The sequence below is a fragment of the Podarcis cretensis genome, assembly GCF_951804945.1.
Source record: "Podarcis cretensis genome assembly, chromosome: 7".
In the NCBI taxonomy this organism is placed as follows: domain Eukaryota; kingdom Metazoa; phylum Chordata; class Lepidosauria; order Squamata; family Lacertidae; genus Podarcis; species Podarcis cretensis.
Window position 1 is genome coordinate 69,246,954 of NC_137176.1, and position 21,883 is coordinate 69,268,836.

Here is a 21,883-nt window from a genome sequence, read left to right on the forward strand (position 1 = left end):
AACGTTTTGTGAAGCACCCCTTCTCTCCTCCCTTCTTTTCTTAAACAAATTGGTGCCAAGTCTATTACCAAAGGCTTCATTTCCAATAGGAAGTTGCAGCTAGTATTATAAATTGCTCCTCCTATCCTCTTTCTATATTGAACACTGTTAAATTTGGGAGATTCTGCTCTTTGTACTTCAGGCATGATGTGAAGGCAGGAAGGAACAAGTCGTTCCAGTGCCTGGTGCTTCCTGTTCTTTTGCATTCTTCTTGTGTCCAAGTTACAGTTTTCTCACCTTCCTCTCCCAAGATGATGCACAAGCTATCTCTAAATTGGGGCAGCTGAACCTAATGGGCCAGGAGATAGAATACTGGTTTATTTCAGATGTGAAGGGGGAAAAGGATAGGCAAATGTTTGTTATTCCTCTGCATCTGAAATAGAAAATTACATTTCCAGATCCCTCTCTAGGTTTGTATAATGCCTGAGGTTGCATTTGGAAAGGCTTAACATTGATGCACTGATCAATGATGCATTGATGAATTGAAATGGCAAAATACACTTATAGCAATGTGAGTTGTGAATGGTGCACATACCTGACGTATGGAGATGGCGGTCCAGTGCTTTCCCCATCATCATATATTGATATATATTGCAGGGAATCCTGACAGTTTCTAAGCATGTGTACACCATTTTCAAATGTTAGCACCACAGTTGCATTTTGTTTTACAATTTGGGTTATTTTGTGCCTGAATTCGCAAATTGATGTGTCAACCATCCTTTCTCAACGCTGGAACATAGTGCTGTTTATAACCAGTTGTTTTTGTTTTGCATATCAGGGGTCTCTTTGTGATTATGTTAACAATAATTAAATATTTACTTTGGCAATTGTGTTGAACAACAGCCTACCCTGCCAAGAAAGGCTTGCAGTCCAAAAGGATAAGATGTGAAATGTTTGGATAGGCTCCATAATGAACCTGAAGGTACTACCATAGCTGGGGGTTTTATTTTAACCTGGAAGTAAGTTCCATGGGAAGCAACGAGGCTGACATCCATGTAAATGTGTGTAGGTGGGGATACTTGCAAAAGCACAACAATGTGATTCATCCAACAGCACTCCTATCCTGCCACTCATGTCAATCAGTGGAGGTACCTGGAATACAATATCAAAGAATCATAGAATCATAGTTGGAAGAGACCACAAGGGCCATCGAGTCCAACCCCCTGCCAAGCAGGAAACACCATCAGAGCACTCCTGACATATGGTTGTCAAGCCTCTGCTTAAAGACCTCCAAAGAAGGAGACTCCACCACACTCCTTGGCAGCAAATTCCACTGTCAAACAGCACTTACTGTCAGGAAGTTCTTCCTAATGTTTAGGTGGAATCTTCTTTCTTGTAGTTTGGAACCATTGCTCCGTGTCCGCTTCTCTGGAGCAGCAGAAAACAACCTTTCTCCCTCCTCTATACATTTCAGAAGGAAGGAAAAGCCATATCCTCCAGAAATTGTCTGTCTTTTAAAGTGAGCCAAGTGTCATGGTTCATCTACGGAATACATGAAGCAATAAAAAGAAAATAATTTTATTTGATCATGTGCAGTCTTTCCTGCACCACTGAATACAGCTAGCTGCAACATCCACAGAAGGACTTCCAGGTCAGAGGGCATTACAGCCAGACACCTTCTACTTTGGAAACTGACAGCTGGGAATTTCATCATCAGTAATTGTTAAAACGGTTGTAGTGAACTGAAGGACAATTAATAATTATTATACAGTGGTACCTCAGGTTAAGAACTTAATTTGTTCTGGAGGTCCGTTCTTAACCTGAAACTGTTCTTAACCTTAGCTAATGGGGCCTCCTGCTGCCGCCACGCCACCACCATGCTATTTCTGTTCTCATCCTGAAGCAAAGTTCTTAACCCAAGGTACTATTTCTAGGTTAGCGGAGTCTGTAACCTGAAGTGTCTGTAACCCAAGGCACCACTGTGTAAAGATGTCTGGGCTTTGTTATAAGAGATGGAATGCAAATTTTGTCAGGGTTGGAATCATAGTTGGCAGAGGAATGTGGTGTTCCTGATATTTTTATGAGCTTAGTAGGAAGATGTGTTTGACTAAAAATGATACGTGTAGTGGATTTCTTCCATAACTACATCATTGTGATGTTCAAGGCCACTTTACTTGCTCATAGCAGCAGCTGCTGGGGAACCCATAAAAGTAATGTCCACAGGCTCATAAATTACACAGGCATTCCCTTGCCTTAGCTTTACACATGCGTAGAAAGCAAGTCACGTTCCCATAGGAAACATTATCGGAGCTGGGTGCCTGATTCGCAACAAGAACAAGTCGCCTACTTTCAGGCTAGCTCAAGTCCGGTTTTTTCCTGCACAAACGTTCTTGACACATTCTTAATACAGTCTGAGGTAAGCATCTACATCTTCACATGTAGGCTATCAATCAAAGCACATACTGTAATTTCTACTTTACCTGTCCCTTCTCAGATTTAAGGTATTTGGAGACAGATGGGTATATATATGGCTACAGCATGCAATTCCAGTGCATTATTACGGCAATCCCTTTTTAAAACTAGAATCATAAAGAGTATCTCTGAGAGACATGAAGTTTCAAATACAGTCTTAGACTAACAGCATTGAAGAGAATGCTGGAATTTTGTCTTTGCCTTGGGGTGGTAGAGCTCTTGCTAATGATCAGATGGAATTTAAATCTTTCTTTTTAAGGATTAAATGGCTCAAACCGCAGCTGTTTCTCACATAATTCTTTCCCAGTGTTATAGAAGACAGAATTTCTGCTGAGTGACGAAGTAAGCTGAACATTTTTTTTACTACTGTAGCATCTTTTTCTTCCTGTCTCCCCCTTCTTCCTTGAGATATGTGCATTCCTTCATCCAAATAGTTTCTTTTGAAGTTCTTGCAGCTAGTGGCGTGGATCAGGGACGGCGTCCAGGAGCACCGGAATCCCACAGGAGGGCTTTGTGCCTAGTGCCCCCATCCCCACAAATTTGGGGGTGGTATAGGGCACAGCAGGCAAGGCAGTCCCCCCCCCACCATCCTGGGGGGGTAGGGAGGCTAATTACTCCCATCATAGCCTCCAAATTACCTCGTGTGGGTCAGAGAGATGTTATTGCCAGCCCCCTAGTGCGCCCGATGCGCCCCCTAGTGGCCCCCCTTGTCCATGGAGTTTTCTTGGCAGGGATACTGGAGTGGCTTGCCGGTTGCTGCTCCAGGTGGATCACATTTAGTCAAAACTCTCCACTGTAACCTGTCCATCTTGGGTGGCCCTGCATAGCATAGCTCATAGCTTCTCTGAGTTATTCAAGCCCCTTCGCCATGGCAAGACAGTGATCCATGGGAGGCAATTGAAGACAGGAGTGCCTGGCGTTCTCCGGTCCATGGGGTCACGAAGAGTCGGACTAAACGACTAAACAACAACAACAAAAGCAGAACTCTGGCTTATTTCCTGCCCGCAGTAGAATCTGGCTTGGCATGGGTCTCTCCATTTTAAAAATATGGTACAAATTCACCTTTTAAAAAAGAAAAAGGGATTTTAAAAGAAGGATACACAGGACAAAGACTAGGTGGTGGATCAGTGGATGTTGCTTGTCCAGAAAAAAATCAGAATTTACATCAAGAAACCTTAGGAAGCAGTGCTTGGTAAAGGATGTAGGTTTCATTGTCACCTCTGTGCACAATTATCAGTAATGGATTGTGAGAAAAAGCTGCTGATATGATGCAGCCTTCACCCAATTTGCATCAAGTCACGATTGCTGCTGCCATTTCTCCTGATGAAGAATCAATATGTCTGCTTGACTCTAGTGATTTGTGGCTAGAGGTCCTGGCTAAAGGTCACTGCTGATCTTCCTTTGATAGCCAGCCTGGGATTAGCATGTTAAAGCTTTGTAAACTTGTTGAAGAGATGGACGTCAGAGGAAAAGCAGTTAACTGTCTTAGGGAATACTGGGCATGCAGCATTGATGGGAAATGGTGACCAAGGAGTATAACTACTTTAGCAGCTGTCTCTCATCTTCAAACTTTGATTCACCTTTTTATGTATAAACACATGAGACATTTAAACCAGAGGATCTTCTTATCTTTATAAAAGTCCAAGTAATTTATTCCAGGCCCCAACTTATTGTAGGGCAACGGTCTGGATTTCAGCTTTCTACTCTTACATTTTTACTTTCGGGTAGCCATTTAAACATTAGAACTGAATGTTTATTGCTTGTCAGCTAAAGGACCATTTAAAGGCTCCACAGTGGTGGTGATGATGATGATAATGGCAAAGGCTGGGATGTTTGGAAGGCTTCAACCCCTCCAAAGAAGAAGAAGAAGAGTAGTTTGGATTTGATATCCCGCTTTATCACTACCCTAAGGAGTCTCAAAGCAGCTAACAATCTCCTTTTCCCTTCCTCCCCCACAACAAACACTCTGTGAGGTGAGTGAGGCTGAGAGACTTCAGAGAAGTGTGACTAGCCCAAGGTCACCCAGCAGCTGCATGTGGAGGAGTGGGGACACGAACCCGGTTCACCAGATTACAAGTCCACCGCTCTTAACCACTACACCACACTGGCTCCTAATGCTACATTGCCTCCCCCACTTTGTGTTCCATGAATACGAAGGTGGCGGCAGGGGCAGAGCAAGGTGGGGCCAGACTTCCTCAGGTGTCATCTCTGAGGGGGTTGACATTTGGCGTGTTGCCCATCCGCGACTCCCGCCTACCCCGAGCCATTGGGGGAAGGGGGGGAGCTGCGGCAGTTTGGCAGTGGCGTTCCTCCCTTCCCCCTTCGTTTTGACAGCCCTGCGGTCCCGGGCTGCTGGAGGAGGCATGTAGGCAGGCAGGGAGAGGACTGGAAGGAGGCAGGCAAGCTCCCTCAACTCAGGACCCAAACCCTGTAACCCCCCAAAAAGTTCAACAACTTTAACCAACCCTCCCCCCCCAAAAAAAACTCAGTAGCTTCTGCCATAGACAATGGGTAGATCACAGCCAGTGTTTTTATACTGTGAGTAGATCGCAGTCTCTTGGGAGTCCAACTAGATTTCAGTGTAGGCAGGAGTGACAAGAAATTTTCTGCCCCGGGTACCACCTGACCTTGCTATGCCACTGGGTGGTGGAGCTGGATTCTGCCGTGAATTTCATCAGGTCTGTTGCAAAGGATGACTTGTTGAGTGAATGCAAATTGTTACCTCACAACTGATCCTGCTTTGTGTGTTAAAAGCAGCTTAATGCACGTGCAAGCGCTCCGTCCTGTGCCCTTCATGCTTCCCTACAGATATTATGGGCAGTTTCTGTTTACAACTAAAACATTCATAAACCACGATTTGCAGTGCCTGGCGCAGGGCACAGCCTTTGAGATGTGCGTCTATTTTTATTTCTGGCTCCTATTGAATGAGTTTCTTAAGCGTCTTTAAAGCACCTGGGATAAGGACTTTACATTGTAATTACAAAGGACGTTATGGTTTTGAAAAGTCACATGCACCAGCTCTGCAGACTGTTTTGAAGCCAGATGAGAACCTGTCAGTTTTCGCTTTAGGGATTAGCAACCTTGGGGCAACTGTGTGCCGTCTGCCATACATGCTGGCTGCTTCCTTTTGTATAATTAATGGATGCGAAGATAGGCTTCACTGTTAACTGAGAAGTATCTCATCAGTGTACTGCTGGCAGAATTTTTTTTCCAGGGGATTACATAAGCACTGAATATCATTAACTAAATCCTACTTTGTTTAATTAAGCTCCCAGCCAGGATGGTGAACTTAAATTTTAGCAGTGTAAATCTCAGATTCCTGCTGCTTCTCAAACTAGCTTCCATGTTCACAACCTATTCAAATGTGACATGGAGGCATTCTAACAAAAAGTTTACCAAATCCATAGTTATTGAACATTAAGCCACATTGTTCTGGCCTTTCAGAGCTCTCTGATGAGACTCCTGTCATTCGAGTGAGAGATGCCAATAGGAACTGTATTTTTGGCACACATATGTGGTTCTAATCTGCGGTCACGTCTAGGAAATCTCCCTAGCTCTTTGTGTTCCACATAGGAAGCTGCCTTATACCAGGTCAGGCCATTGGTGCATCGGGCTCAGGACTGTCTGCTCTGACTGGCAGTGGCTTTCCAGATAGCAGTCTCTCTCTCTCTCTCTCTCTCTCTCTCTCTCTCTAATTTTAAGGATTTTTTGCTTACATTTTTACATTCGTATCAACACAACAAAACATTTATCTTTTGGGAGTTCTCAATCCCAGGACTTCCCCCCACCTTCTCCCCGGTTTCCCATTATTGCCTACTATCTTTTCTGACTCTTTATATCATTATCTAATTTTTTCATCTCCCTTGTTTCAAAATTTACCCAAATTATATCACTGGTGCTATTCTAAGCCTGCTAATGTTTTAAAATGTTTACAGTGCCCCTTGAGGTATTCTACAAAATTATTATTATTATTATTTTAATAATATTTATTAAATTTTTAACAAAAAAGAGTTACAAAGTAGTAACACACAAAAGAAAATACAAAAATACAAAAACCAAAATCCAACATAAAAATAAAAAAATAAAAACAAAAAATCCCTCTTTTATAATATCTTACATTCATTTACCTTTTTCATGACTTCCTCACACCTCCCTTTTTTGTATTCCATTTAAAAATTTGTTCAGCAAATTCATGGCCTCTTATTTTACCCTTGGATTATTTATCCTTACATATTCAAACTTCAAATTTTCATCTAATATCCATCCCTTCTTGCATATTCTTATTTTATCTTATTACTAGAACCACTTCATTTCATTCCAACGTCATTAACATTCAATAATTTTACAATGTTTCTGTAAATAGATTTTAAATTTCTTCCAATCTTCTTCCACCGACTCTTCTCCCTGGTCTCGGATTCTGCCGGTCATTTCAGCCAATTCCATATAGTCCATTACTTGCATCTGCCATTCTTCCAAGGTGGATAGGTCTTGTGTCTTCCAATGCTTTGCGATGAGTATTCTTGCTGCTGCTGTAGCGTACATAAAGAAAGTTCTATCCTTCTTTGGCACCAATTGGCCGACCATACCCAGGAGAAAGGCCTCTGGTTTCTTCAAGAAGGTATATTTAAATACCTTTTTCATTTCATTATAGATCATTTCCCAAAAAGCCTTAATCTTTGGGCACGTCCACCAGAGGTGAAAGAATGTACCTTCAGTCTCTTTACATTTCCAGCATTTATTATCAGGCAAATGATAGATTTTTGCAAGCTTGACTGGAGTCATGTACCACCTGTATATCATTTTCATAATATTCTCTCTTAAGGCATTACATGCCGTGAATTTTATACCTGTGGTCCACAACTGTTCCCAGTCCGCAAACATAATGTCATATCCAATATCTTGTGCCCATTTTATCATAGCAGATTTTACCGTTTCATCCTCAGTATTCCATTTCAACAGCAGGTTATACATTTTTGATAGTGTCTTAGCTTTGGATTCTAACAATTCTGTTTCTAGTTTTGATTTTCCCACCTGGAAACCAATTTTTTTATCTAAATTATAAGCCTCCCTTATTTGAAAGTAATGAAGCCAATCTCGTACTTTATCCTTTAATTTCTCGAAGCTCTGCAATTTCAATTTGTCACCTTCCTGTTCCAAAATCTCCGAAAATTTTGGCCAATTGGCCTGAGGTATTCTACAAAATTAATCCATTCTTTTTGAAATCTTTTGTCTTCTTGGTGTCTGATCTTCCCTGTCATTTTCGCCATTTCGACATAGTCCATCAATTTCACTATCCATTCTTCTTTCGATGAAGTTCACATAACATTCTCACTGCTGTCGTCGCATACACGAATAGGACCTTTTTCTCTTTTGGGATTTCTTCTCACATTATACCTAATAGAAGAGCCTCTGGGTTTGTTTTTGTTTTTTACTAAAAGTCACTTTAAACATTTTCTTTAATTCATTATATATCATTTCCCAATATGCTTTTGCTGGTTTACAGGTCCACCTCCTGATAGCAGTCTCTTCCAGCTGTACCTAGAGATGCCAACAATTGAACCTGGGACCTTTTGCAATGGAAGACAAATGCTCTACCATTGCACTATGGCCTTTTTCCATTCCAAAATATTAATATAAACACTAAAAAGAAAAACAAACATTGACTTCCAAGAATCCCACAGCACCTCCTTTACTTTTCATTGTGTCTTCCTGTTTTAGCTTATCATCTCTATCCTAGCATCTAGATATAAATCCCTCTTTCTTATCCTTTCACTTCACTTATTCCAGACTCAGCTCGTTTCACTTGTTCTTTAGGCTGTAAGAATTGGGAATAGTGTGTCCAAATAAGCAATGTTTTCATCTCTCTATGTATAGAGAGTCGTTTTTCTGAACTGGAACAGCATACTATCACATCTTCAGTGTTTCCCCCCACCCCCCAAGAGATGAGGTTTTTTAAAGCACTTACTGATTTATTTATTTTAATACATTAAAAACTCCAGATCCTGTAAAATTTAAAAATCTTTTCTGAGCAGGTTGCTTAGCAGAGATATTTGTTGTGGCTGGTGTGTACAGCTACAAAATCCCTGTCTTGTCTTGTCGTGCTCATAATGGAATCTTGTTCTGTGGCAAAATACACTTCCAGCCCTTGGGGCACAGTCTTGAAACCAAAACTACCCTCAAGAACAGAGAAACTGGCCATCCCTGATTTAAGCAAATGGAAGCTGCAGAGTGCCCTCACCTCTTTACAGAAATACTCCTGTTCATAATGCCAGCCAGTCAGCCTCACCCTCTTCCATGATACTTCATTACATCCCCCCCCCCCAAGTTTTCTGATTCAGTTTTCTGATACTCAGAACATTCTGTGGCTTCTGAGTATGCTCATTCTGCATTGGGCAGGTTTCAGGGTTGATTTTTGCTCTGCTGTTTTTTAAAGCGAACTTTCTCAAGCCTTATGGTTTGTCTCTCAGTGGTCCTGTTGGTACTTGCCACCCGAGTTCCCTGTTACAAGCGATGTGTGTGACTTTTGCTGGATGCAGTTGGAGGGACATAGTTTGGAGTTGACAGAGCAGGTCAAGACACCTGACCAAGCTGGGTTCTGCTTGTTACCATTTACGTATTTGTAAAAATGTATATATCCAGCCCCTCATATCCAAGGGTGGGTCAAACAGTGCTGCTTTTGCTGTGTGATTGATCACCCGAACTAGAGACAGCACATCTGAAATAACAGATCTTGTATATCTCATGCTTTGGTGAGTCTTCTGAGACGGTTATTAGTTACAGATTTGTAACTTAAGCATTTTGCAGCAGACAAATGGAATTGCTAAACTACATGCTCAGTGATTTGCTCAAGCTTTATCCTTTATGTAACCACAGTATAAGTCACCTTATTTTGCCTAGCAGGCAGGCAGAACACTCAGCCTCCTTTGGGTCAGTCAGCCTCCTTTAATCCATTATGTGCTAATACCGTCTGCCTGCTTGTTTGCCTGTGCGCTTGTCTCCGCTATTTCTGCCCTTCTGTGATTTATCTTTTCTTTACTGATTTCTTAAATCCTTTGAGACTGTGAATATTGCTTTTCCTGTTGGCACTTCCTGTTTATAATCACTAGTGCTGATTTAGGCTATGATGTTCCACTATGGACTTTGGCCAGAGACTGCCATTTTGAGTCTTAGCACCATCCAGAAACCTACATATTCTTCTAGATGAAATGCTGAAAGAATCCCGTGCAGCATTTAGGCTGTTTGAGTACCAATACTCCATTGCGTATTTTCTTTTCGCAACATGAAGAGGTAAACCAGCCTTCCTTGTTCCGGGTTTGTTTGTTTTTTCATGTGTAGGAGTCAGGTGTCCAAAGACCCACACTGCAAACTATTTCCAAGAAAGCTGCATCATGTGATAGAAAAAGAAACATGCTTGCATTTCCATTTGCTTTCAAGTAAGCATTCCTGCTTCCCTTTCCAAATGCTTTCCTGTTAGCAGAACTACTTGCAAGTAAAAGCCGGCCATTTCAAATATAAGCTGCTTGAGAACAATGCTCTCTATTTGTAGGGAAGTTAAATACTTACCACTGTAATAAGCAGTCCACCTGTACTTGACAGCATTCTTCAGGATGTGGTACAGATGATGCTAGTAATCTGTATGGTCCATGTATGGCTACCATTGCTTTGGGTTCCAGTGACACTAGCCAGTTGTAGAGAGGGCATCTTTTTGTACCCTTTCCATGAGTTCACCGGAGTATGTGCACACAAATGCATCAACATGCCACAAAACTCAATATAGCACCTATTTAACCTGTTCTGTTGGATTCGTTAGTTCTAGCTCAGTTGGTAAAGCATGGGTTTGAGCCCCACGTTGAGCAAAAGATTGAATTGCAGAAGGTTGGACTAGATGACCCTCGTGGTCCCTTCATGTACGATTCTATGAAGATGTATCTATAAAGAAGAGGTAGTATCCAATGAAATTGTCATGCTGGCGCAATGAAAATTCCCCACCCTCTCCTCTCCCTCTCTGCCTGCCAGATCTACTCAGGAAGCTTGGGGAGAAACCCAGAACAGATTTGAAGGATACATGATGGGGAGGGGGCAGTTCTGATACGTAAGGAGAAGCCCTCGTGCAAATATATGGCGACCTTTTAGGATATGCCCCAACGCTTTGTTCTGTGCAGTAACTTAATGATGATCCCTTTTTGTGTGTGAAACAGTTTGAATGGTGTGACTTCTTTATAATAAGGGCTGAGCATTCTGCCACCCCCCTGGTCATGAATCCAGTCTTTTCCACAGAGCAGTTAGTAATGGGACCTGAACTCAAATCACAGTATGGTGCACCAGAGTTTACACCTAGTGATTCAGACTCTGGTTAACCTCTTTCTTCATTGTTCCTGTGAGGTGCTTCTTGACACAAAACACCTCAAGGTGAGCCCTTTCAGAATAAGAATCATTCATGTGGATCTCTTCCATTGTTTTCCTATAAAAATCAGTTTATTATCTAGGCTTGTGATGCATAGGATGCCACTCAGAGGTGGATAAATCAGCAGTAAATATGGTAATCACAAATCCAAGCTTATCTCTTGCAAATAGCAGAAACATGGCATTGAATAGTCTGTCATGTGGAGGGAAATGATTATAGCGTCTGCTTCTTGTTCTCCACATTTCTCTGTAGTGTCTGAAACAGAACTGTTTTTATTGTTCCTTTTCCTCCATTGTTGCATGTCTTGTAAAGGTGTGTGAAACAGTGTGGGAACCGCTTGTCCATCCCTGTCTTTCCTAAATTATGTGATGTCCTGAAGTCGCTTTTAGGTTCAAATGGCATGTTAATGTCAGTAAAGGCTGAACCCACTGAATGGGGCATGAGAAGCTGAAACTCATAAATATTTCTGCCCAGTGAGGTACTTTGTGGTTCTTCGTGCTTAAAGCAGAACTGAGGTAGCTCGAACTTTCAAACTAGGTGTAACAATAGGCCCATTTGCTTAAATGTCTATCTGCCACAAAACTATATTACATGGGGATGGCATAGATAGATATTTGGCATAGTGGAGGGTGTACAGGTGAGAGGGGTAATGAACTCTTCCCTGCCTGCAAAACTTACCTCCCTTCCTCATCCCTGCATTTTTCTGCAAAGTAGAGTACCAGTACTAGAAATTAACTCAGCTGAGCAAGAAAAGCAGTTATGAGAAGGGTCTAGGTCACCTCACTGTAAACAGATTAAGGTCCGATGCTGGGGTGACATTGAGCCAATAACCACAGCAGAGCGGAGAAAAGTATATTTTATTCAGACTGCAGTAAGATGGTACAGGATTCAAAAGCCTGTACACCTCCTGGGTGCCCGTGAAATGTTTTTATACACGTTGCTTACATCAAGCCATCAGGAGGGTAAATTGTGGTTACATGCTGATTGGTTATGAAGCGTTGGCGTATGCATTGGCATAGATTCACAGTATTTGCACATGATTCGGGTTTTTGCACATGTTCTTCAGTTCTGTGGTATATTACTTCTTTATTTCCACTATTGTTACAGGGAAATGTTCTCCTCGCTGTTCCTCAACAGTACATTCCAAAGGGAGAGGTAGCGATTGAAAAAGCACAGCAAGCAATGCGTGGCTCTATTGCCTCAGGGACAGTGGCTGCTGGCTTAAAATGGCGTTTGTCTGGTTCTGATCCTCTTCATCCCCCGTGGCCTGTTTTACTCTAAAATTCAGATATTGCCTCCTCGCTGTACAGCATTTGGGTCAGGCTCAGGCAAACGGCTCTGCCGGTGTCATGTGTAGATTTGAGTTTGTCATATGCCACAGTGACCAGTCCTTGGCTGGCAGCCATGAATTTAGGAGCTTGGGTGACTTGGCTGTGATTGGTCTCGCTAGGCCTCGTCCCACAGGCAGCCACGTATGGTTTCCTAGCAACAGCTTAGGGCAAGCTCTCATTGACTCCAGCTCATCAACATTATTCAGATTAGGAATTTGTGAATTGGAACATTCACAAGAATCCCAGTTAGGATTATTATTTCCTCCCGGTCATTTAGATTCCTAGAACTAAATAAAACTATAAATAGGGATTTTATAATCCACATGGACAGGATTACTGAGGCAGCATGAATAACCCATTGTTAGAGGTGACTTTTATTTCTGACTAGCAATATGTCAAGAGTAATGGCTGGCCAGGGTATGTATGGGGGGGGGGGACATACCGTATTTTTCGCCCTATAGGACGCACCGGCCCATAGGACGCACCTAGATTTGGGGGGGGGGGGGAATAAAGGGGAAAAAATTATTCCCCCCCCCCCAGGAGCGGGGCTGGGGCGGGGGAAGCCCAAGCTTCCCCCGACCCCAGCCCCCAGAACGGGACCCAGAGCCATGCCGAAGCTGCGTGCAGCTTTGGCATCGCTCTGGGAGCTTGCGGGGCTGGGGGAGAGGGAAGCCCTCCGCCAGCCTCCAAACCAGGTCGGGAGACAGCGGAATGGCGCGCTGCACCTCCCCACTGTCCCCCGAGTTTGCGGGGCTGGCAATGGGGAGGAGCAGGCTTCTCCCCCCTGCCAGCCTTCTAACCAAGTCGGGGGACAGCGGGATGGCGGCGTTCCGCCTCCCCGCTGTCCCCCGAGCTTGTGGGGCTGGTGGTGGGGCTCTCCTGAAGCCTGGAGAGCGAGAGGGGTCGGTGCGCACCGACCCTTTTCGCTCTCCAGGCTTCAGCGAAAGCCTGCATTCGCCCCATAGGACGCACACACATTTCCCCTTCATTTTTGGAGGGGAAAAAGTACGTCCTATAGGGCAAAAAAATACGGTAATAAAAATCCTGCCATGCAGGGTGAGGGCAGAAAACAGTCCTTAAAATGTGTCTCCTTCTGCTTGTGCACCTTGTGTTAAACTGTGATTTAGTGCAGGGGGTGGGGAACCTTTTTCAGTCTAACGGCCATTTGGCTAACCTGCAGTGCAGGAATCCTGCCCAGGGTGGGTTTGATCCAGGAGCAATCTGGTTAACAGACAGACGCACTGATCCATTGCACCACAACAAATGTCCATTTACTTTTCACATTCCTCTCTGACCAGGAAAGCAAGAAGCATCATGATAAGAGTTAGAGGGTGCACAAAACACACAATGCAGGTGTGAAAGCGAAGTTGGTGATTATTAGGATAAAAACAAAGCTGGAAAGGATTGGCTGAAATATCTAACTGAACTAGAATACAAAAAAGGGAGGTGTGAGGAGGTCAAGGAAATAAGCAAAGGAAAGAAAGTTATGTAAAGGTTTGACTTGTTTTGGTTTTTTTTAATTGTCTGTATTTTTCTGTATTTTACTTTTTTTGTTTTTTGCTTTTTCTTTTCATAACCTTTAAAATTTGAATAAATATTATTTTAAAAAAAAGAAAAAAGAAAGTGAAGGGGTGTGGCCTAGAGAGAGTCCCAACAACCCCAAATAGGCTTGGAGTGCCCTGAGATTCCCATCGCTGGTTTAGCAAGACAGTCAGAAGCAGCGCTTGTTGGGAGCAGGCTGTTTCTAAAATACATATACAGGTCAGAGAGAGAGCACACATTAGGAAAAGAAGCCGACAGATGCTTTTGTATGGCTGTGCTGAAATGTTCCCCAGTGTTCAGTATCAAAAAAACAAACTATCGCACCAAGAGAGGTTGTTGATAGGATGTTCCTAGAATTTGCCAAATGAAAATTTCTATTGAAATGCTTCCCAGCTTTATATCCCTGACTAACATATTGCTGATTCTGCACCTCTATTGTTGTTTTTAATATGTGATATTTATTGATTTTAATATGGAATATTTCTACCTCACCCGCCTTCATAAAATCAAAGCGGCTTCCAACCATTAAAGCAGTGTCTGCCCCTGGCTAGCATGTCTTCCCTCATGTGTTTGGCCCTCTAGCCTTCTCTATCTGGTCCTTGAGACACACAGGTCACCTAAACACAGAGTGTCAACCCAGGAGTTTATATGCAGATACTGCTTTTAATTATTGGTAGCTGTTTAGATTTTATGAAGGCTTGTGAGATATAAATATTCTATATTAAAATCAATAAATATTCTATATTAAGAACCAGAATTTTCCATACCTAGTGCATAGGAAGAAGACTGAGGGAGAAGTGTCATCCTATCAACATCATTCTCATGGTTTAACAACAGAAAATATTGTTCGAGTCCTGCTTGTGTGTTTCACATAAGCAGCACTTTGTTGGCACTGTGAGAACAAGATGCTGAACTAGATGGGCCATCGGCCTGATCCTGCAGGCTCTTCTCATGAGATATTGTTTGTTCTATTCACTTTCATGAAATGCTGACGACGCTTAACATCAGAATGTGTTCATTTTTGACCTTTTACTTTCCCAACTTCCTTTCCCTACCCAGATCATCAACTCAGTGGTTCTGCTGATTATACTGAGCGCCTTGACAGACCCTGGCCAGTACCACTTAACAACTGCTGAATTGGGGGGTGACTTTGAATTTATGGACGATGCCAGTAAGTATACGTCATTTCATTAGTAATTTGCAAGCAGATCCCCATTAAATTGAACTGGTATTGTGCCAAGACAGCACTTTGAGAACCAGGTTTAGAATTTGCACAAAAAAGAAAGCCTTCCTCTTTTTAAAAAATAAAAAAATCTTTTGACAAATAAGCGGACATTAAAGATGAGTTTTGCGGAGAGGACTGCAACTGAAGCTGATTTATTGAAACCGGCTACCTTGTCTTTATTCTTGGAGATAACCTTGACAATGAAAGTCAGTGTAGGTTAATATAGCAGTTGAGGGAGGAGTTCTCCAGGTGCACATATTTTTTAAATGCTCTATTAGGCTCAACACATTTTGGAACAAATCCTTTTTTGGAGACAGTCTTTGAATAACAATTTTCAATCTGTTTTGTGAACTACGGTTGCTGCTTGCAAGTGGTCACATGGAAGAAGCCATTCTAGCAGGCTGCCGTTGAGGGAAAGGAAGGAAGCAAGGTCATTCCACGGACCTTGTTCTGCCCTCCCTCCTTAGTCCTTTTTCCTTTTGCGTCCTCTCTTTTAGCTTGTAAACCCAGGGACCAACTTGCATCTTAAATTTATTTATTTTATAAAGTGTATACATTACTTGATTGTAAAAAACCACAACAACAACCTTCAAAGCAGTTTGCAAAAAGGATAAAACAATAAAAAATTGATTAAAAGGAGAGTTAAAAACAACTATATAAAATATTCAGAAGAATTAATCAGTGATAAACAGATGAAAACCTACTTTCTGAAACCTACCCTCCATTTTTTAACCTAAATTTAATTTTAACCCCCCTCCTTCCCCACCCATCACACTTTATGTCAGCACAACTTAATAGCCTTGAGGTATGGTTTCCCTTGATCACATACATAGTCCAACAAGACAACAACAAGAATCCGCCAACAGCATACAAATCAATCTGGCTAACCTGATTAGAAACACACACACACACACACACACACCGACACACACACCCCTCAAACACAAAATCAATTCTCACTACAGCCAACCAAAGACAACCAACCACACCTTCAGCCACCCCCAACCTTTCTCACCACCAAGTAAATACAACAAGCAAATAGTAAGAGAACTAATACAATTAACGCTGACACAAAACCCCACACATACACTAAGTAGAAGAACAGAAGCATAACCACCAGCCCCCATCCCACTTACCATTCCCCCCTCACCCTCTTTCCCCCTCTTTTCTTCCTAATTGTTTAAACCAATTCATGAACCAAGAACTCATTCATTGGCCACTAATAATGAACCATATGTTTTAGATATTACTCCACATTTATTATGCTCTTTTTGTGGTATACAAATGACATGAAAAAACTTGGTATACTTATGTGTATAACATTATTCCTGTTTATAAAACCCAATTAAAAAAAGAAGACAAACAGATGAAAACACATATCAACATTCTACATATTTGGGTAGACTTGTCTAAATAAAATTGTTTTAAGCACCCACCAAATAGAGCACAGTGAAGGAGCCTTCCTAATGTTGGTAGACCAATAAGGAGATAGTTTCTTACTGTGCAATCCCATATGTGTCTACTTGGAAGTAGATATCAATCGGACTTACTCCTAGGTAAGTTATTATAAGATTCCACCATTCCTGTTGAGTTAATCAGAGCTTTTATTACTCAAGTATATTTTATTAATTGAGTAGTTTCATTTATCAACTTTCCCTCATTCCCCTGAATGCTCATGTTTTGGAAAGATTGATCAGCAATACATAATATTAATGACTTAAAACTCTTTTTTTGTTTTTGTTTACACCAGTAGGGAGGTGAAAATGGAGACACCCTAAAACTGGCTTATAAAATGTCCCGTCAAAAAGAAAACTTTGAAGTACTCCTATCGAAACAGTAAAAAATAAAATAAATTAAATGGTCATGGCTCTAGTACTTACTGTACTTTTGTTTTGTCATTGTTAGTAGCCAAGAATATTATTCATATTTGTGTTCCCTTGGAAAGTATTGTGGTGATATAATTTTGCTTCTGGGTACGTGGTACCCAGTACTAGTCCAGTGTCAATTTATTTAATGCAGTTTGAGACATAAGGTTTCTCCCCCCCCCCCCCCCATCATCTGTCTGCGTGTACATACAGAGCTCAGAAAATAATACTGCTGAAATGTTGCTTTGGAGCTGGGGTGCCTTGCTTCATTCAAGTCTTAGGCCAAACTAGAGTCCATCGTCACAGCTGCTTCAGATCATAAACTTTAAAAGAAAAGAGTAGCATTTATGTTCCCCCACAGCTCATTCCAGAGCTCACTTGCAGCTAAGTATGTGGCAAAGGACTGCTTGAGACAAAACAAATGAGGAATGCCAACTGTTTCGGGCAAATCATATAAGCTTACATAAAGAACAGCACTATTGAAAGAAAAGGCAAGGACATCAACATTCATGGCACATTATCAAAAAAAGAAAATACACCACTACCCCCCCCCCAAAAAGCAAACAAGGACACAGATAATCTTGAAATAGATGCACACATCATCACAAAGCTAGACACATCCTAGACTTTTAAGTCCTCCAGCAGAGGACGCTCATGTATCAGAGGAATGCTGGCACTATCAGAACTGAGGGAGAAGTGATTAGGCATGATACAACTTACACTGAGACCAAAGGCAATCCAGTTTTGTCTTGTGCCAGTTCTTTCATACTTTCTGAACGGCGGTGAGTCTTCCTTGAAAGAGGAGGAAAGGAATCTGATTCCTGCACCCTCCGACAGTGCGCATGTTCTTCAGATGTGTATCTTTTGCTTCCTTCTGCTAATTACAAATCAAGTGTTGCATATTTTGTCAGCATTTCCTTGCCACCTCTCGAAAGACCTTGGGATTAGAATTAGCTGAACCATTTCGCCATATACCAAAGACTGACTGGTTGTTTCTTTCAGATATGTGCATCGCTACTGCAATTTCTCTTCTCATGATCCTCATCTGTGCAATGGCCACATACGGCGCATATAAGGTAACGCATGGCTTATGGCCCCTTATTCATTCAGTCTAACCATCCCTGCATAAAAATTGAATACATAAAGCTGGTAGGCAAAACAGCTGATAAGTTTGTGGGGAAATAACAAGCTGTCATATTTACAGTGCCTTAACTGGGCATGTGGCCAACATCATGTGAATAAACACCTATCCCTCCGAACTCCCATGGCAGGGCCAGAAGGGTCTTCATGTTTGCAGCCATCTGCCTGTTAAGGCATTCCAGATGCTAGAAAATACAGTGGTACAGTGGTGCCTCGCAAGACGAAAAGAATCCGTTCCGCGATTCTCTTCGTCTAGCGGTTTTTTCGTCTTGCGAAGCAAGCCCATTGACAGCTTAGCGGATTAGCGCTATTAGCGGTCTAGCGGCTTTTAGCGATCAGCTGATAAGCGGCTTAGCGGCTTAGGAAAGGGGGAGGAGCGAAAAAACCCGCGGGAACTCGCAAGATTTTTTCGTCTTGCGAAACAACCCCATAGAGAAATTCGTTTAGCGAAGCGCCTCCAAAACGGAAAACCCTTTCGTCTAGCGGGTTTTCCGTCTTGCGAGGCGTTCGTCTTGCGGGGCACCACTGTACCTCGGGTTAAGTACTTATTTCGTTCCGGAGGTCCGTACTTAACCTGAAACTGTTCTTAACCTGAAGCACCACTTTAGCTAATGGGGCCTCCTGTTGCTGCCGTGCCGCCAGAGCACAATTTCTGTTCTCATCCTGAAGCAAAGTTCTTAACCTGAAGCACTATTTCTGGGTTAGTGGAGTCTGTAACCTGAAGTGTATGTAACCTGAAGCGTATGTAACCTCAGGTACCACTGTATGTGGAAATGTCAACACAGGGGTGCCATTTGGGGAGAAGGGGTCATGATATGACTGACTTTTAATCTAAGTCTAATGAAATATTTATCTTTGTGAAATCCCTTTGTCCTTATAGTTTGGTTCTTTTGTGAACTGCTTTCAACTCTCTGGGAAAGTAAAATTAAAGTGTGTTAGAATTCTCTAGATAACCATAAGTTTCCTCTTTCTCTCTCTCTCTCTTTAACATACAGCAACATGCAGCCTGGATCATCCCTTTCTTCTGTTACCAAATATTTGATTTTGCACTCAACACCTTGGTCGCTATTAGCATACTTGTGTACCCAAGCACAATTCAGGATTACCTGCAGCAACTGGTAAGTCCCTTTCCCCCATTATTCATTGCTGTCCTTGAGAAACTAAGGGCAAAGCTTTGCAGCACAGTTTGTTCCTTTGTTCTAAACAAAACCCAAGGGAGGTTTGAATGAATCATGGTTCTTATCTGCCATAGTTTTGGCTTTTGCAAAAACTCTAATATTCACATGTGAGAATCCCACAAAGCTTTTATGTCTGTACCTAACTAACTCAGTATCCAATCAAGGGCTTCTGCTAGTGCAAGGACTTCTGCTTGTGTGGAGAACTCCCAGAACAAATCTAGGGCATGCAGAAGTACATGGTGACAGAAGAGGGAGGAAAAGTTCTGTTGCACAGCCAAAATCCTTGTGCTAGCAGAAGCGCTTCATTGAATACCACCCCAAATCTTAAAGAACCTTACGAGGTATCATTAGAAAAGTCAGTCTGACTTTGTTACATTTTACCTGCTTGAGCATAGCCCTGGGTTTCAGAGCATGTGCAGAGTTCCTTGCAGAAGAGAAGTCCTGGGAAAGAACATCTTTGCCTGTATGGAAACATCTGATCAGGGGTCCAAAATGGAGGCTAAAACCTCAAATATTTGTGGAACTCTTGAGATCAGTAAAAACTGGTATCTGTTCTTATTGTTATTTTGCCATTGACCCAAGCAAGTGGCATTTTTGTTGTCAGTGGGCCTTTGGCTGACCATGAGGTTGTTGCGCCTCCTTAAAGACTCTAAACTTGGCATTACAAAAAAATAACACAGGTTCAGACCTATCAAGCCATTGTTAAAAAAGAACTTGATGATGCCTGGATAGTTGTTCAAAGACACTTTTCATACTTCACAGTGGGGGTCTGAAATCCCCAAATTCTCTAGGTGGAGCTATATTAGAATACAGTGGTACCTCGGGTAAAGTACTTAATTCGTTCTGGAGGTCCATTCTTAACCTGAAACTGTTCTTAACCTGAAGCACCACTTTAGCTAATGGGGCCTCCTGCTGCCACTGCGCCGTCAGAGCACAATTTCCCTTATCATCCTGAAGCAAAGTTGTTAACCTGAGGTACTCTTTCTGGGTTAGCAGAGTCTGTAACCTGAAGCATATGTAACCTGAAGCGTATGTAACTCGAGGTACCACTGTACAAGAAATTGTCAAAGCAGACCAGATTCAGTGACTAGCAATGGCTTTCTGGGGTCTCAGCAAATGTCTTTTCCATCTTTGGCTCCTGCGTTAAGCAGGGGCTTAAACTCGATAGCCTGCAAAGCCATCTTCCAGCTCTAAGATGGGAGATGCCAGGGACAGAAACTGAAATCTTACTGCTTACAAAGCACCTGCTCTACCTTTATGGTTCTTCTCCATTTGACAGCAGGGGGAAATGTATTATCACATTATTATATTTCACATGTCCATGGATCTTTACAAAATATTAATTTTATAGCAACGTTGCTTTATCCTAAAATATTTATTTATTTCGCAAAATCTATATGCTGCTTTATTGTATACAAAAATCTTCAAAGCCATTTAAAAATACATTTTAACGCCTTTGGGTACATTTTGTGAGAACTGCATTAAAAAAACTTGGAAGTGCAAAAGTCCTAATAAAAGAATGTGAATTGTAGGCCTATTGTGCTAAGGACTGCTTCTCCCCCTCTTTAAATCATTGGCCGCTGGAAGTAGGCTGACACACAGTGCAATCATGCTGCATGATGCATTATAAGGCCGATGTAATTATGAAGGGGAAGAAGGATTAAAAGAGACAGAACGCACACTGCTCCTTGTCCCTCATATTTAGTTTTGCTCTGGTCCTTAATTGCCAACCTGGTTACCATATGTGGACTTGTTTGTTTTAAACTCACAAGAATGCTGAATTAGCTCATAGCGGTCCAGAGAACAATGGAATAGATGGAAGAAGGAAAATAATGCAGTGCAGAATTTCTGTTTCTGTCCCCTCTAGAGAAATGTCTCTTGCTTCTTAATTCCCACCCCGTTCTCCATTAGCATGGGGTGCTAAATTTTAAATTATTTTATTTATTTTCTTCTGTTTGTGAATTTCTTCCCATAAAATATCTAGAATGGATTTCACAGTTAAAAAAAATCAACTTTAAAAATAATTTCATATGTTAAAAACAATTTCAAATCATTAGAGATATGGACTGTGATAAAGATTAATGGCTGCATGAACTGCAATAGCATCAAATTTGAGAAACCAGAGGTCTTATTTACAGGATCTATTGGGATTCATCGTATTAAGCACGCCATTCATAGTAAAAGGTAAAAAGGTAAAGGTACCCCTGCCCATACGGGCCAGTCTTGACAGACTCTGGGGTTGTGCACCCATCTCACTTAAGAGGCCAGGGGCCAGCGCTGTCCGGAGACACTTCCGGGTCACGTGGCCAGCGTGACATCGCTGCTCTGGCGAGCCAGAGCCGCACACGGAAATGCCGTTTACCTTCCCGCTGGTAAGCGGTCCCTATTTATCTACTTGCACCCGGAGGTGCTTTCGAACCGCTGGGACCGAGCAGCGGGAGCGCACCCCGCCGCAGGGATTCGAACCGCCGACCTTTCGATCGGCAAGTCCTAGGCGCTGAGGCTTTAACCCACAGCGCCACCTGCGTCCCCATTCATAGTAGCAGTGAGCTTAATGATGTGATACTGGAATGCAAGCACTTACTTACAAAACACTTCACTCAAGATTTTATTTTTCCCTGTGGCAAGCATTCTTAAAAAGCGGAAATGGCTCCGACTCCCTCAGGGATTGGAAGAGATTTGGGTTTTTGCTGAGCTTGGATCCTGGCCATTCTCCTCTTTTGTTCATTTGTTTTTGTTTATAGTAA

General features: G+C 42.2%; 1 protein-coding gene across 1 annotated transcript in view; it reads left to right on the top strand.

Moving 5' to 3' along the window:
* The window catches only part of LAPTM4B (lysosomal protein transmembrane 4 beta), a 62,492-nt gene that overhangs the window by 17,007 nt on the left and 23,602 nt on the right, over positions 1-21,883 (top strand). Inside the window, exons 2-4 of the mRNA XM_079984765.1 lie at positions 14,788-14,899; positions 17,821-17,894; positions 18,954-19,076. Of these exons, the coding sequence (XP_079840891.1) occupies positions 14,788-14,899; positions 17,821-17,894; positions 18,954-19,076 (309 nt within the window). The remainder of the gene's footprint in view (positions 1-14,787; positions 14,900-17,820; positions 17,895-18,953; positions 19,077-21,883) is intronic.